At 40.9% G+C, this 16,507-nt stretch overlaps 1 protein-coding gene and 1 long non-coding RNA gene across 7 annotated transcripts in view; one reads left to right on the top strand and one right to left on the bottom strand.

The window, feature by feature from the left end:
- Nucleotides 1–15,813, top strand: GORASP2 (golgi reassembly stacking protein 2). The gene is made up of 10 exons (XM_027461446.3): nt 1–210; nt 7,397–7,477; nt 9,060–9,263; nt 9,678–9,764; nt 10,274–10,404; nt 11,011–11,143; nt 11,263–11,386; nt 11,752–11,838; nt 13,881–13,976; nt 14,757–15,813. The coding sequence occupies exons 1-10, from the start codon at nt 148–150 to the stop codon at nt 15,074–15,076; spliced, it is 1,326 nt and encodes a 441-aa protein (XP_027317247.1). The 5' UTR covers nt 1–147; the 3' UTR covers nt 15,077–15,813.
- The window catches only part of LOC106016924 (uncharacterized), a 26,303-nt gene continuing 17,859 nt past the window's right edge, over nt 8,064–16,507 (bottom strand). For 4 of the 6 annotated variants that reach the window (XR_011810631.1, XR_011810629.1, XR_011810626.1 and 1 more), the window contains exon 6: nt 8,064–8,558. This is a non-coding gene — a long non-coding RNA (uncharacterized lncRNA). Of the gene's footprint in view, nt 8,559–11,726; nt 11,865–12,500; nt 12,630–16,507 lie in introns of those variants that run through there. The other 2 variants (XR_011810628.1, XR_011810627.1) reach the window with 2 other exon arrangements.

A 16,507-nucleotide genomic window follows, 5' to 3' on the forward strand; every position in this document is an offset into this window, starting at 1 on the left:
GCCGCCGGGCCCCGCCCCTGCCGAGGCGGGCGGGAGGAGCGGGTGCCACGTCCGTGGGGGCCTGCCCGGCCCTGCCCTGCCCGCAGCGCCCCGCACCGCGCGGCTCGGCTCGGCTCGGCTCTGCTGCCCGCCCGCCCGCCCGCCGCCATGGGCGCCTCGCAGAGCGTCGACATCCCCGGCGGCGGCACCGAGGGCTACCACGTCCTGAGGGTGAGGGCCGCGGCGGGACGGGACGGGACGGGACGGGACGGGACGGGAGGGGGCGGCCCGCGGCCGGTAGGGACAGGGCGGCCGTTAGGGCCCCGCCGCCTCGGCCCTGCGCGGGGGCACCGCGGGGCGGCAGCGGCCGGGGCTGGGGCCGGGCTCCCGCGGCACGGGGGCTCCCGGCGGGGCGGCGCCGCGGCCTGCGGGCGGCTCCGGGAGCGCCTCCGAGGGCTCCGGGGGGCTGGAGGCCAACGGCCGGCGCGGGAGCAGTGCCCGGCGCCCTCACGGCACCTTCCCGGCGGGCGCTGCTGTGCGGGGGCTCCCGTGAGCGCCTGGTTTGGCCGCCTCAGCTGCCGAGCCGGGCCGGCCCCGCGTTCCAGGCGTGTGGAGGAGCTGCAGGGCCGTGCCCGGCTGGGGCTGCTGGCGGAGAGCTGCAGCTGCGTGTGGGAGAGCAGAGGTCGTCTCTGAGGTGTTAAGATGTTGGGTGATGCTTTTGGAAAGCGAATGTTGGTATTCTGGTAACACCCGTTCGTCTGCTAGAAAAGATGCCACATAAGCTGCAGGCGTGGCGGTCTGTTTCTCCTTTGTAATGTTGGTAATGTATAAGAATCCGTTTTGGTTTTTCCATTCCTCCACCAAATACCTTGTTTTAGGATAGCAGGTGAGAAAGGCATGTTGCGGAAGACACTTATTCTTCAGCATGGGATAGCATAAATACCATCTTCCTACTCTCAGGGGCTGTAAAATAAGTGGTGTGCAGTTAGAACGTCAGCTCTGTCAGATTCAGCAGTTCATACGGTTTGGTCAGAGCTTGTTAGTAAAGTGAGGCGCATCTCTTCTATGAAGCGTAATCCACTTCCTTTATTATAATTCTACTTGAATCTGGCAACTTTGTTTTCACTGAGGCACCTTCTGGTTGTAATGGTTTTTCTGTGACTTGAGGTGGCAGTGTTTGATTACTGGTCTCTAACTGTAAATGGTAGGTGCACGCTGAAGAAGTTGACTTGTGAGAGGACAGCCAGTTTTCCATTAAATGCAGGAAAGGACCGGCAGGCTGTTGCAAGCAGACTGATGTCTGTTTTTCACTACTGTATCTTCCTGCTGAAGTCTTCAGATGCCATGACAATGAACCATTATTCTTCCTGTTGATAGGCATCTTAAATTGCACCATGATCGTAGCCTAATAGGAGCAAGGCCAGTGCTTATATTTAGTTAGGTTTGTAGATTCAAAATTGAGAAGAGCTTTGGAGTGCCATAAAATTATAATTTGGAATGTTTAAATTTAAATGTATGTGAGCAGAGTTTCCCAACTTAGTTTTCCCAAGCTGAGCCCTGCAGTTGGTGCTCTGTAGCAAGGTGCTCAGCGATGTTAAGCTCAGCTCCCGCTGCTGGAGGAGCTCTGCGCAAATGCTTGGCCTGTCTGCGTGGCCCAGCCTCTGGCAGCGCATTGAGCAGTGCTCCTGCTGTCTTCTACTTTATACTCGAGCTCAAACTTGAGTTCTGAGCGCGGTGTTTTGCTCATGTAAATCAGACTGGCAGGCCTGGGAGCCACGCAGAAGCTGCCCAGGCAGCTGCACGTCACAGGTTTCTGACAGCGAGACATCCAGACCGCACTGACCGCTTCCTTGTGGGGCTGGGAGCAAGTGCCATTCCAGTCACTCCAAGCAGGACCAGGAGAACAGAGAGGAAGGGAATAATACAGACTTGTTAATCGTTAATTTCTCACTTCTTTTCACTTTCCTTTAAAAGATTGAGTCTTTTTGGCAGCTCCTGCTAACATGCAATGCAGCATTGCTTTCATTGTGGGCATTTTATCAGTGCACTTGTAACAGGAAATATGAACCCTCCAGGACTGAAGCATTGTAGAAGGAAAGCAATTTCATCACAGGCATCTTTGATGGGACAAGCTGCTGTGGACTGTGCTGTTGGGGTTCCTAGGCACTGAAATGTAGCTTTTTTTTTTTTTTTTTTTAATTAAGATGGAGATAAAGTTGCAGACTGTTTTGTTGCCATCGCCCCTTCACAGGTACACCTAATGATCTGTCCTGTGTTTTAATCAGTTCTTTAGAACATATTTTTATTTGTTATACATGCTTCTGCTGTTAGGCTTTCATTTACTGGGTTGTGTAATGTGCTGATAAATCTTGCTTTTAACTGCTGCCTCCTCAGCTGGTAGCATGCACTGTTACTGAACTCTGGGGATTTTCACCATAGCTTCTTCTTACATTGGAAACAAATATACACCTTTTAACATACAATTACGTGGTGGAATAGGGTGACTGTCTGCCTCTGTGTCTTCTCAGTAGACACTTACGTCTGCTCTTCAAATCAGACTGAAGTGTAATTTTGAAAAACTTTCCTGTTTGGCATTGCAAATGCTACGTTGTCCATGCTCCATTTGACAGGTTTTTTTTTTTGTTTTTTTGTTTTTTTTTTTCAAAAACAAGCAATACAAGAATTTTTATCTGCTAGCGATCTGTATGTTGCTGTGTCATATGCTGTTCTCACAAAAAGATAGTGAACAACTGCCTGAAGTGTAGATTTCTAACTTTTAATTAAATGTTTCAGTTTGTTGTAGTAGATATGCAAGCATGTAGCCATGAAGAGGATTCTTCTTTTCTAAAGGGGGCTGGGTTTTTAAATGCTCAATGTGAGTGCTGTGTGTTAAAAATAAAATTTGGTGCTGTGCGGAGGGAATCTATTTTCTTATAAAAAGCTTATAAAGCTTTTTTTCTTAAAAGCTGGTTGTTTGTAAGGAAATTCAATACAGTTATACTGTGTAATGTGTTATAATAGCTGACAAAATTGGTTATAAGCCCTAACAGAGGAATTGCTCATAGACTATACATAATGAAGTTTTATTACCTATTACAGAGCGTGCAGAAGAACTACAAAAAAACAAACAAACAAACAAAAAAACACTTTATTCAGCATTTTGTTGGTAATAAAGTAAATATTACTTAGGATTTCTTGTTTGAAAAATAAAATGCTTTGAAGCTTTTGCTCCCTAGAAGTTGTGTATTTAGTGCTCGCAGCCAAGCTCTAAAAGGTTTAAGTGGACACTAGTGTGACTTTCAAAAGTGCTAAGAGCCTTCATCTGCTTTTGAGAATCATGGTTTCCATGCCTCATTCCATGTGCTGTAGCATTGGAGGCTCAGGGCTTAAAATTGTGACCATTGTGTTGCTAAGCAGCCCTACTGTAATGTGTGAAATAAATCTATACTATGTAGTTACAGAGGGGTAGCGTTGAGTTTTTAGTGAGAAGAAATATTATGTATTTATGGGAAAAAAAATCTTATTTGTTACATAGATTATTATTAGTGTCTTGCCCTTGAAACTTTTTCCTTTCTTAATTCATGACAGTGAATTAAAAGTGAAATAGCATGTGTGATGTATGTTCTCAGCAGCCCTGCTGTCTGGGTGCTGCCACCTCAGCAAGAAGCTGAGGGCCTGCAGCATTATATGAGGCTGGAAGGGCCATAAAGCCCTTTTCTACTTTCTGACTTTCAGCATTCCTGATATTTTCTTTACTTGCTCTTAAAAGCCTCTGGTGGCAGTGGTTCCACAGCTCTTCTTGGTAGTCTATTGTGCTGCTTTTCTGTACACACGAAAGTCACAGCATTTACCCACAGGTGGCTGTAACTTACACGGCTGCAGTAACAGCTGGCTTGTAGGGAATTAGGTTTCCTAAGCAGCTGTGCATGGTATCTTGCCTGCACTCGCATCTGTTGTGAGTGGCAATACTTGACTTTTTTTTTTTTCCCCCTCAGTCCTTACTCGATTACTGACTGACTTGGAAAATACAGGCAGAGAAGCACAAAGCGGGATTGCTCAGGAGACCCAGAATTTATGTACCTATAAGTGGAACCTTTATTTCCATCATGAGCAGCAAGGTTTCTGTGCCCTCGTGTTTCCTAAGACCCCTAGTTACCCTTCATTGCTGTAGTTCCTGATGAGAACCATGACCTGTGCTCGGAGCAGAAAGCTGTGCTGTGTGCATGGCGCTGTGCAGGGCAGTGGATGGATGGATGGCTGAAAACACGATGGCGCAGCGTGGGGTCACAGCATGGAGCTGTGTGGGGTCACTGCTGGTGTCACACAGTGCTGAGCGTGTTGCTTCTTCGAGGGGAAGAGCTCTCACATGGAATGAGTACAGCACTTAGGGGTTTTGCTGGGACTGTCAGGCATGAAAATGCTTTCCCATCAGTGGCATCAGGCCCAAACAAGCTAGGGAAATACAAAACTTTGTGACTGAACCTGTACACCACAGGATGAGGACACATGGTGACAGAAGGGGGGTACAGGTACATGTGTTTGTGTGATTTATGCAGCTGTAAGAGCTTGATTACTTTCAGAGATAGCTTGCAGAAACTGCCAGGAAGCTCTTTTACAGAGAGACTGTGCAAAGATGTTCAGGGTTCAGATGGATATGCGGGAAAGTGTTCAACACCTAAAGATAATTTCTGCGAACTAATCGTTCAGAACTCGGGAGCTCTCACGGTGCCTTCATCACTTTTGGGCAGACTGTAAGTAATGTACTTAGAATACCAAATCCATCCATTTCATGTGTCAGTGAGCCTGACATTGATAGATGCTGAGTATATGTAATTCTCATTTATTGTAGGTGCTCCTTCTAATTTTAAAAGATTACCTTACTGAATACAGGTCACCGTTAGTTTAAAAGGTTCAGGATGTCATCTATCATATGTGAGGTTGTGGTGGGAAGGATGTTGTGGCAGAGGGGTTGGGCTTTTTCTTCTTCTTTTAAGTAATGCATTTAGAAATGGAGGAGAATCTCTGAATAAAGAGAATCTCTGGATAAGGAGAATCTCTGAATAAAGCCGTGTCAGGGCTGCTTTTGCAGCTGTTTGCTGGCTGGCATCTGGCTTTTCATGATTTCACGGCCATGACGTGTATCTAGGTCTAACAATCTGGTACGTTATCTGAAGAAATGTATTGGGTTGCTGGGTTTACTCATTTTTCTTGATGAGGTTTAAGATGACGTTTTCTGACTTTACGAGTTCTCCCAATATTTTCTGAAACCATCTGCTGATTTTGTTTAGGTGGAAAGCCTTCCTGTCAGGCATATTAGAAAATACAAAATGTGAAATAGGTGGTGGAGTGAGGTAGGGAGACCCTATAAAGCATTTTCTTGTCCCCTCCCTAAACTGAGCAACAAACAGCTCGTCCTTCATTAGCTACTAGAAGAACCACATCCAAGGAAAGGATGTGTTGAATAACTCGAGTATAGGAGAAACTTCAAGCCTGAGAATGCAATTATGGAACATGTCCATCAGAAACTGGAGTACTTTACTGCTTTCATGAAATTGTTTGTTTAACCTTTCTTTGGTGGAAAAGCCTCGAGTACCTGACTTAACAAGTAAATGCTCTCCACATTTGAGCAGAATAATCACCCAGCCTCTCTATTAAGCTAAAATTTGTTTGTGGATGCTGTTCTGAGGCTCTATGTTTTTGGAAGTTTTAATACCTAAAGTTAAAGATGAGCTCTGGGTACAGTTCACTGAAGTCAAAGCAACACATCCTCAGTGTGCCCAGGCGTTTCTGTGCAATCACATCAGGGGGCCCACCACGTGGAGTGTAGCTTGTACTCTCACCCCTGACCCGGTGTGCAGCTCGCTCTCTGACCCCTAGTGACTCTTGGCGAGAGGTATTTCGAACCCACAGACTGGCCTCGTAGCGTGGGGCAGCCCCGTGCTTCTGGCTTGCTGGGCTGTGCTGGTGAGTGAGAGCTGTGGTCCCATGCAGTTAATAGCTGGCACCTAGGGATAATACCTTTCATTTCCAAGGAGCATGCAGGTGTCTTGAAGAGACACTTCTGTAGACACATGTTAGGATCTCATTGGAAATGGGGTTTTCTGTGATGTTATTTCTACCTCAGTTGTTTTTATTGCTTTGGCTGACAGTGTCAGAATAGTGTCTAATTTGTACTTGTTGGCTGCTTTATCAAGTTTTGACAGCAATTAATGAAACTACTGATTCCAAATTATTTTTTGTTAATGTTTTGATTATGTGACACTAATATTCTAGGCTTCTGGCATCTGTTACAGAAGGCTACCCACAAGTAATCTGCGTTTTTTCCAAGCCCTGACACTGTGATTGTGTCAGGCAGAGATAAATAGTCTAAGAGGCCAGTTTCAGTAGTAATCTAACTTTTTTTCCATATTAAAATATTTTCTTTTAAATGAGTCATACTAAGAAAGCTGAATTCCTGCAGAATTAGATTGGTATTGAACAAACTACCAGATTTATACCAGTTCTGTCAGATGGATTAACATGTAATATAAGAAACCACACTGTAAAGGATGATGCTTTTTAGAGCATTTGGAAGATGAATGTAGGATGTAAAAGAAAGCCAGCAAGTAAAATGAATCAATTGACAAGTAAAGATAGATATGCTTTGCTCCAAAGGCAGTAGGAAAAATCTGACAGCCATGTTGGAGTTTCTTTTGTCTATATTGGCAATGCATCTAACAGTGAAAAGCCAGCACTGGCAGAATATGTGTCTCAGTTGTTCCATTTGGAATTAAAAACATACTTTAAGATTCTGGGAGAAATGCATATCCAACACTTAAGTCTGTTCTAGTGGAGTGGTTGAATTATTTGAGCTGCCATAGCTGCAACATTGTATCCTTCCCTTTTCTTGTGGCTTGCTGCTATGGTAATGAATCATAGCTTGTACACATGCCCTCTATTTCTCAGGAATGTCAACAGGTGATGTTTAATCATGAGATAACAACCTCTGCTTACGCAGATGTAACTCTCCTTTTCCTCTAATAAGTGTAAGATGAAAAGCAGGGCCCAGTGTTGGTAGTCAGGGTAAAGATGCTGCTTTTTAACGAACTTCTTCAGAATTTGTTATGCTTGCCCTTTGACCATAATGTCCTTTTGAAATATATGTCTGCAATTTAACTGCTGCAGCTGCTGAAGCAGTGTTTGTCCCAGTGATTGTTTAGTGTTGTCCTTCCTCAATAAAGTATAAATTAGTGATCTTTATATGCTTTTTAAGGGAGGTACTGTTTTGATCCAAAATATTATATTTGAACATACTAAAAATGGTACGTACAAATATCAGTAGCTTCTAGAACTACACATAGCACAGCCAGAAATACAATTCTAATCTATAAACCAGCACTGGTACGCTGTTGCTGAACTCTGTTTCATTTTCTGGTAGGTGCAAGAAAACTCACCGGGGCACAGGGCTGGATTGGAGCCGTTCTTTGATTTTATTGTGTCTATTAATGGTTCGAGACTGGTAAGTGTGCTGTTATTTTATAATACTGACTGAATACAAGCAACATGTTGGGAATCTTATTTCTATAGATAAACAATTGTATTTATTTAAATATATATATAATATTTATCCTTGGTCTAAAATTGGAATGCCTAACTACATCAGAAATCAATTTCCATTACCTTATAACTGTAGTTGTATCAAAAATTATGCTGGAAAGTAAGAGTGCAGACAGACACTCTGTGCGACCATCTCTGCCAGAAGGTAATACTAGCTGCTGACCCACCTCTAGCTGCTTGTGTGAGTGCCCCTCCAGTTCCATCTGTAAAACTGCTTGTGTGAGAACTTGTGAACTCATTTCAGTCAAAACAAGTTGGTTAAAAGAACTGTTGTCAAAGCTGTTAGTTGGGCAGGAACCATGTGAGAAAGTTTTCAAGCAGAGCTGTTGTGAGACAGCAAACCATCAGAGCAGTGGAAAAAAACAGCTGTGGGTAAACTCTGCCAGTGAAGCTGGTTCAAGAAAGACTCTGCAAAGCTGCAGGGCGTATCTAAGAACATACGGAAAGAGCTCAGAGTGGGATGAGCTCTTTCTTTCTCCTGTGGAAATATCTGCTCTACTTTAAGTGATTTTGTTCTCTGGAAGCATGACAAGTAGGCCCTGTAGTTATTTCTCAAAACTTGCTGTTTCAAATCAGTTTTCTGGCATTCTCATAATACAGATTTACTTGCAGAATTAAGAATTTGAATTGCACATTATGTCCTGCATGGGTTTTGAGTAAACGGGTCCATGTTTACATATCCTAAGATTCTACTACCTGAGGATTGTTAAACTAATCAGAGCAACGTATATGTCCACGTGCAAAACAGTGCTGCAATAAATGCTAAGCTGGAACTTGAAGTGGTGTAACTGAGCCTGTAACCAGGATGTCTGTGAGCAGTGCAGCTCGGCTTTGGTCCTATGTGGGGCTGGTACATGGCTTCTGAATCTAGAGCTGGCTCGTTCAGGGGTGCCTCAGTCCCTGTCCTCTGCTCCCTCTTGCCAGAGAGGTGTTCCCAATGTCTTCTTGCAAACATGGCCTCAGATGCTGTTGATATACTGGTCCTTAACAAAACAAAAACAAAACAAACAAAAAACCACAAACTGATAGTTCCAAAAATGCTGTTGCTCTGTTTTGGGTAACAAGTTATCCTAAAACAAGTTACTGGAGCTAGCTAGTATCAGTGCAAAAATTCTGTCATTAATTACTTGAATGTTGTAGGAATTGAATGTTTCTGATGTGAACTTTGTTAAAAGTACCAAGTTTATGAACGGGAAACAGGCATATCTCCATATTTAAATGTCAATTTCCTGTATATTATATCTTAGGTTTAATTGAAGTGTTTTTACATTTGGAATATATGATCTATTACTGGGAAACAGTTTTTCTCTGGAGGTGTATTACAGAATTGTGAAGGGACTGAAAGCTTGTTATGAAATAGCTGTAGAGATACGTTCTGATAATGCTTAGTGTTTATAGGACTTCAGACATGCAACAGTGATGCTATAGAACCGGATGTTCACCGTGTTCAATGCTAAATCAAGCTCTTCTTCAAACATTTACAGAATAAAGACAATGACACTCTCAAGGACCTGTTGAAAGCAAATGTTGAAAAACCTGTAAAAATGCTAGTGTACAGTAGCAAAACACTGGAGCTCAGAGAAACATCAGTGACCCCCAGCAACATGTGGGGTGGACAGGGCCTGCTGGGGGTGAGCATTCGTTTCTGCAGCTTCGATGGGGCCAACGAAAACGTATGGCATGTATTGGTATGTACGGACTTCTGAGTATTTTTCTTACTGCAAAATATGTTGCTTACTGTTAATGGTTTTCAGTCTTTTTATAGAAAAGTAACTTGCAAGGGGGTATGCAAACTACGAGGTGAAATTGGTCTGTTTTCTGGTCATTGGCTTTGTTTTTTGAAAGGCTTTTGAAGTAGAATTGTGTATGTTATCAAATATCATTTCAGTGCTGTTGCACAGTATTCTGAACTCCTTGTGATGGTGTGTAATAAGACTTGTCACCTCACTGCTGTTTTACTAGTTCAGTTTACTAGTTCCATTAACTGGGTTTAAAACTTGACCAGTTTGTCTCACTCAAAACTTGTGTGAAGTGCATATGTAACTGTTCTGCTGCACCCTGACTGTTATGTAATGTTTCATAACTTTCCATCTTAAAATCAGGAAGTGGAACCAAATTCTCCTGCTGCATTGGCTGGACTCAGACCTCACAGTGACTATATCATTGGAGCAGATACTGTTATGAATGAGGTGTGTACATTTATATAAGTTATATATATAAAATATATATATATGTATTTACGTACGTAAGTAACACTGATTTTTTTCTGTTAAACTAGAAAACAGTACCTAGGCAGTTTGAAATATCCCATATTCTGTCTGTTCACTGCTAATTAAAGTAACAATACCAAGAGGAAGGTGTTCTGGCATGTTGCCCCTGCACTGTGCTTAAATGCAATTCTGGAAATTAAAATAGCTTTTAAATATCTTTATGAAGTTAGATACAAACGTTTTGTACTCTAATGTTAATATATCAAATAGCAGATTGAAGATCTGGGGTTGTCCCACATATCTTCTGAGTTGTACCAGCAAAGCACTTCAAGTTGTCCTTGTGATAAAACAGCAGCACTGCAACAACTGCACCATGTAGCAATTTCCAGGTTCTGGTACAGACAGTTGGGACGAGGAAGATAATCATTCTCATATCAAGTGATAAAATAAGGACAAAGGAGCCCTCATTCGTTATTATTCTTTTGCAGTCTGAAGATCTCTTCTCCCTTATTGAAACACATGAAACAAAGCCATTAAAACTTTATGTGTACAACACAGACACAGATAACTGTCGGGAAGTGGTGATTACTCCAAATTCTGCCTGGGGTGGAGAAGGCAGGTAAGAAAAAATACGTCATGGGAGCTGAGGCAACTTTCTTACTAGCAGTAGCCTAAAACCTGCTTCCTTAAGTTCCCTATAAAACCAGGAAAAGACTATTCTTATATCCAGTGTGTTTCTGCTATAGTAAATTCCATACATACTTGAAATTCAGATTTAGTTACTAATTGGGGGGATATATTTGCAGATGAAATTAGCTAGTTCAAAAGTGCACAGAGTGCAATGATTGCTTTCTGCATGAGACTTCAAATACTCATTAGGCTGTAGTATGTTCGTACAGTATTGCACTGTACCAGAACAGGACTGCAAACAACAGGCATGAGTTGAATGCCAAGGTGTATTCCTGATTCAGCTGCTTGGTTCAAATAACAATAGAACTTGTGCTAAATATTTATTGCTAAAAGCTACAGTTGCCTTTCTATTGTCTCATAATGATTACTTCTCCATAGAAAATGAGGCAACATTTAGCTTTTTCCCATAAACACAGACATTTGTATAGAACTTATCTTGAAACCTGTTGGCATCTTGGGTATTTCATGCATTTGCTTGCTGTAGTTTTTAGTATAAAGTTGCTTTACTGACTTTTAAATGTTTATGTTTTAAAAGCCTAGGATGTGGCATTGGTTATGGGTATTTGCATAGGATACCTACACGCCCATTTGAGGAGGGAAAGAAAATCTCTCTCCCAGGACAGTTGCCTAGTGCATCTCTCAGTCCTCTCAAAGACGGCTTTACAGAGGTAAGTTGTAGTCATTCCATTAGCTTCGTAAAATGGATTGTTTTGGTTTTTTTTTTTTCTGCTTTTACTTGTTCTTGTGAAAACAAACCCTAATGATGTAACTTTTTCTTTTTGGAAAGGTTCAGCTGTCATCAGTTAATCCTTCACCGGCGTTACCCCCTGGGCCAGCAGGACTTGAACAGAGTCTCTCTGGACTTTCTATTAGTTCACCCTCAACTACTGTCAGTAATGTTCTCAGTACAGGTTAGTGTTGAAGTAACTAACTTCTGAAATGCATAGGTATATTGGCTTTTTGTTTGACTCACAGGTGTTTGCATGTATTTAATAAAAGGAAGAAGAGAGACTCTTCCCCAAACCTCTGTCTTCCCAAAACCTTACTTAACAACAAAGGCTAGATCATTGTACTAGTTATATTCTCTTTAACACAAGCATAATGCAAGTACTGCTCACAAAAGATTTGGTAACTTCTATAAGAAATATGTGTTATTTTAAATAATGATTTTCTTCGTCAGTGTTGTATGGTTATTTAAGGCACATACTCCCTTGAAGAAGGGAGCTGAAGTGTTGTATGCTTAAAATTAGTGTTGTTTTCCTGTATACTCCACCAGGTGTTCCAACAGTTCCATTATTACCACCGCAAGTCAGTCAGTCCCTTACTTCCGTGCCACCAGTTAATCCAGCAACTACATTACCAGGTGAGTAGGTAACATTTAAAACATTTCTGAAACAAAGGAGAAAGCAAAGAGTCTTTTTTTCCACCCTTCTTTTGGGGCTACAGGATATAGCTTTGTACAGCTTAGGCATTTCATATCAGAACATTTTTATACAATCTCTGCAATGCTTTGAGCTTTTTCTTATATAGACCCACCGTACACATGGTTCTAGTGCAGAGGACTGAGTTAGCAAGAAAGCTGATAATCATTTACCTTTCAGGCCCCCCTGCACAGTAGATTTAGCATTCTAGATTTCTATGGAAGGTATTAGGTGTGCTTGCAACACTTCTTGATTTGATACATTGCTACTTGCCATACGTCATAAACAGTATGGTGCAAAATACTTTGGCTAGCAGCTTCAGAGTTCCTGTTTGTTCTTTTCATTCAGACATGAAGACAGAAAAAAAGATCAGGGAAGGCATACTTTGCCTGTTCCTACATTCCTTTCACCTATTAAAAATTCAATTTTAGGAGACTCCTTTTTAATGCTCAGCTTTATTGTTCTTCTTAGTATAAGCAGACGGCTAACAGTATAGAACTATATGTTGCAGTTACTGTTTCTGAATTATTTACCAACTAAACCCTGTATAATAAAAGCAATAGTCTGTCTCCAAAGTAGTGTATGTTATTTCCTGGTAACAGTGTTTTGAGCACTAGTGCTCCAGAATAGCAGGTAAGTTTTGTATGGGATTTTGCCATGTAATTGATGCACTGGTACAGGACTCAGTCATGCACTCCAAAACACTGAAGGAACTGTGTTTTTGTTTTGTAGGCTGTAAAAAAAGTAGATAAAGGTTTTAAGTAATGCATGGAGGTATGGTCTGTAACATAGGAAATATTATGTAGGGGAGCTAAGTGCTTGCATACAAGAGCAGGGAACTTTTAATCTTGTACCCCATAGCTAAAATAGTAAACCACTAAGTTTAGCTTCTGTTAATATCTTCTCCTTTCCTGCATCCATAACCCTTCTCTCCAAACAGCTGCAAATATGAATTTTTATTCCAATTTGTTCTCAGAATAGTACCATAGCCTTTTTGAAAGTTATTAGAATACTGCACTACAACTTCACTAGTATGGACATGCAAATTTTAAGCCTTAAATATATAGGAGGTTTAAAATTTGAGTGAATTTGTGCGAAGTTCAGATTTTTTTCAGATTAAAAAAACCTCAGTTGCTTAGAGCTGAACTGAAAGCTCTGACTCAGATGATGTCAGCCTTTGTGGCTAATAAATTCTCAGATAGGTAAAGAAAGATGTTTTTTCATCAAAATTTGTGTACAGTTGCCTGCTTTTAGACTCTCTGCCTCCTCTCCCTGTTGCTACTGTAATATTAGCAATTTATCTCAGAATTAGACTTCCTTGAACTAACTATAAAGTAGGAAGAAAGCCATTGTATCAGAAATACAGCTCGTCTAAGACAGGAGAATCAGGAGGGGAAAGATGTTTTACAGCAAACACAATAATGAAAGGCCATGTGTTATGTTCATTGTATGTTTGTATTGTATTTTTAGTCCTTCCTGACCTTGAAAGTTACTGTTTTGCCTTTTCTATATATTTTTGTGTTTAACTTCAATTATAAACTGAATAGAAAAGACTAAGAATAGTATTTCCGATCCTTAATACTGTTGTTTCTTTTTTTTTCCTGTATTTCATATTATTATGATCTTCTGACATTCAAGCTAGGAATGGAAGGCTTCTGGTACAGTGCTGCAATGAAATAACTTTTATTAAAAAGCTGAACTTTGAAATTAAATAATGTTTATTCCTTGAAATAAGATTCTGTTTTCCTCAGGAAAATGTGAAAGATTAGGATTGTATATTTACTAGTCCTATCTTCCTGCAGTTGGTAACTTTTTTTTCATTGTGTAACTTGAAGTTGAAAGTCAAGTGAATTTGTATTTTTATATGTAAAGATGATAATCAAGATGTAAAGCAATATGAAACAACTTCAAATAATAAGATCCCAGATACGGGGGAAAAAAAAGCTTGAAATTTTCAACTGTCATTTTTCCACTCTCCTCTCAGGTCTGATGCCGTTACCAGCAGGGCTTCCCAACCTGACTGATCTGTCCAAACTTAATTTACCAGCACCACACATCGTTCCAGAAATCATACAGCCTGGTAAGTGCTTCTGCAAACTGAAACACTGTAATAGCAGGTCTCTCCTTGATGATCTTTGACACTCTCATTTAGAACCATCTGGTGGAGTCCTAAAGAGGATAAATTGAATGTTTGCTGGAGATGGGAGTTGACATTAGTGCCCAGATTGGGTAGGCAAGGAATATGTTTTGAGATAAACTAATTCTAAGCCTGTGTCTGTGTTTAGTTGTTTCATCTCATATTACCTGATTTATAACCCCAGGAGAGATTGTCCTGTGCCAAGAAATAAAGTATGTAGTTTTATGGGTGGAAGAAAATATGAGGTGCTCTCTTGTTTGCTGGACAAGGAGATTGAAGAACCCTGATTGAATGCCAGAAGTACCAACTAATGCTAGATTTATGGTTTTGAATAAAATAAAACTGCTGAAGATACATATGGAACAAGCAAAAAGAAATGGAAAGCTTACATGGAATAAGGTTCTCGTTAGTTTTTTTTCTGGCAGCTTAAGTGAAAGCCAGAAAAATCTAATCATCAGTATTAATGCGTTAAAGTCCTAGTCCTCTGGGGAGGCGGAAACAAACTTGTTTATTCTGATTCTTTGTCTCCAAAATATATTGGGCTTTGAAACTCGTCTGCCGAATCAGTACTGCAGGTACATTGTGCTCACGCTCCTCTTGGAGAAGAGGTAGCCATTTGAAATTAAATAGAGGATTAGAGAAGGGGAAGGTTTTAAACTAACACAGAATCTATCCAGATCTGTGATATGTAGCAGCTCACTGCTTTTGTTCTTTTTTTTTTAGGTTTGCCAACTCTTCCGTCTTTGCCGCCTCTGAATCTAATGGGAATAACACCTCTATCGATGCCACCAAAATGTGTTCCCCTGCTTCCTTTGGTCACAGAGGTTTCTACAGTGCCTACAGATTTGCTTCCCTCCATGACTCAAGCTGGAAGCTTTTCCGTTGACCCTGGCACTACTGTAAATGTAGAACAGACCTCTACACTCACCTTGGATAGTGCTACCCCAACTTCTAAGGCGACTATTGTTGACAAATCAAGTGAATCCTTGGCCGTCAATGAGAAAACATCTGGCATCACAGATACACAAGCTTCTGAATCATAACTCCAGATCACTCTGTTGAATTGGCTTGGTATTTATTTAGCCATGGGATACATATTTGAAGAGCAAACTATCATTAATTTCATACTAGTTTGTACTTAATCTTTAGGAATCCTGTAAATAATATGGAGGTATAATAAAAATAAAGGGGATTTATAAAGTGTGCTTGGTGGGTGGGGAGGAAGAGTACTGGTACTTAGCCAAAAAAAATAAAAATAAAATTCAAGGTGGTAAATAGAATTCCACTGCCAAACTCGGAGGTATATGTTTTTAATATAGGCTGATAGCCTTAGTCTGCTAGGCCTCTCCTTGCTTATTATTAGCAACTTTTGCTTCTGATAGAAATGAAGCAGTTCTTGCGTGTGACATTTACATACCATAGTTCTTGTCTTTGCGAGTATCTTGTTACTACAGTGGGGATGAGAATGTTTAGTCTGAATTGTAAATTTTAACAGTGCAAAACTTCCACCTAAAGGTATTTCTATTAAAGTTGCTGAGTGACCTGTTAACTGACATCTTGTTATTCAGCTTGTACACAAATCTTTATTTTGAGCTCTTGAGAGATGCTCAAGCCATGTTTTGTGACTGCTGCTGCGTTGTTTCACACGCCCACTGTAAAATGGCATTTGGAAGGGAATGCAGGAAATGTTAAATGTAGCACACAATTTGGCACTTCATGACTACTGTAAGACAAATTAATGGATTAAGCATACATACAGCAATAAATTCCTGGAATTTTATCCCATGTGACAAAATAGCACGTTTATTTGCTTAATGCTGAAATTCTTGCAACTGTTCTGAGCTTAACTCTCTCAAGCACAAGGGCTCATGTCCAGAGGAACAGATCTAAGAGGGGAATGCCAGACTTCCTAGTAGAAGCAGGGTCAGTAGAAGTGGCTAGATCTGTTGTAGCAATGAGTCATGAAATCTGTCTGCAAATGTTTCAAACTTTTTTTTTAAATTGATGTTCAGGATGAAAATTACAGATTAATTGTAGACTTCCATGTATATAACCTGGTATGTGTGCTGTACTCCAGGTGATAGTGCTTGAGCTCCAGGTGTCAGGTGCAACTGATGTGGAAAACTCTTCTACACTGCTCCAGTCCTTCTATACTACTGGGATTTCATATGTGTTTGCTACTAATATGTTCAAACTTTGGGAGTATCATCAGCAAGCTGGAGCCCACATCTGTCTCCACAGCCACATAATCCCTTTCAGCAACGCAGTGTGCCTGCTCACTGCTTGGAATACTAGGTGCATCTAATTGCTTATCGTAACAATTCAAAGAATTAGTTCAAGTGGAAGCCTTATCTAATACCTGCTGTCCTGCCTTATCTTTATCACTTAAGTATTTGTCTTTTTTTTTTTTTTTTTTTTTGGCCCACTACTGCATGTTTCCTCATCAGCTGTTATGCTTTTAAAGGTCTGTCAAA

This window comes from Anas platyrhynchos, chromosome 7 (genome assembly GCF_047663525.1).
Source record: "Anas platyrhynchos isolate ZD024472 breed Pekin duck chromosome 7, IASCAAS_PekinDuck_T2T, whole genome shotgun sequence".
In the NCBI taxonomy this organism is placed as follows: Eukaryota; Metazoa; Chordata; class Aves; order Anseriformes; family Anatidae; genus Anas; species Anas platyrhynchos.

Excerpts from the sequence above, each read along its gene's own strand:
- GORASP2 (XM_027461446.3), top strand. The coding sequence starts at position 148 with ATGGGCGCCTCGCAGAGCGTCGACATCCCCGGCGGCGGCACCGAGGGC. Across the intron at positions 211-7,396 it reads AGGGCTACCACGTCCTGAGG|GTGCAAGAAAACTCACCGGG; the intron begins GTGAGGGCCGCG and ends ATTTTCTGGTAG. Across the intron at positions 11,839-13,880 it reads TCCAGCAACTACATTACCAG|GTCTGATGCCGTTACCAGCA; the intron begins GTGAGTAGGTAA and ends CTCTCCTCTCAG.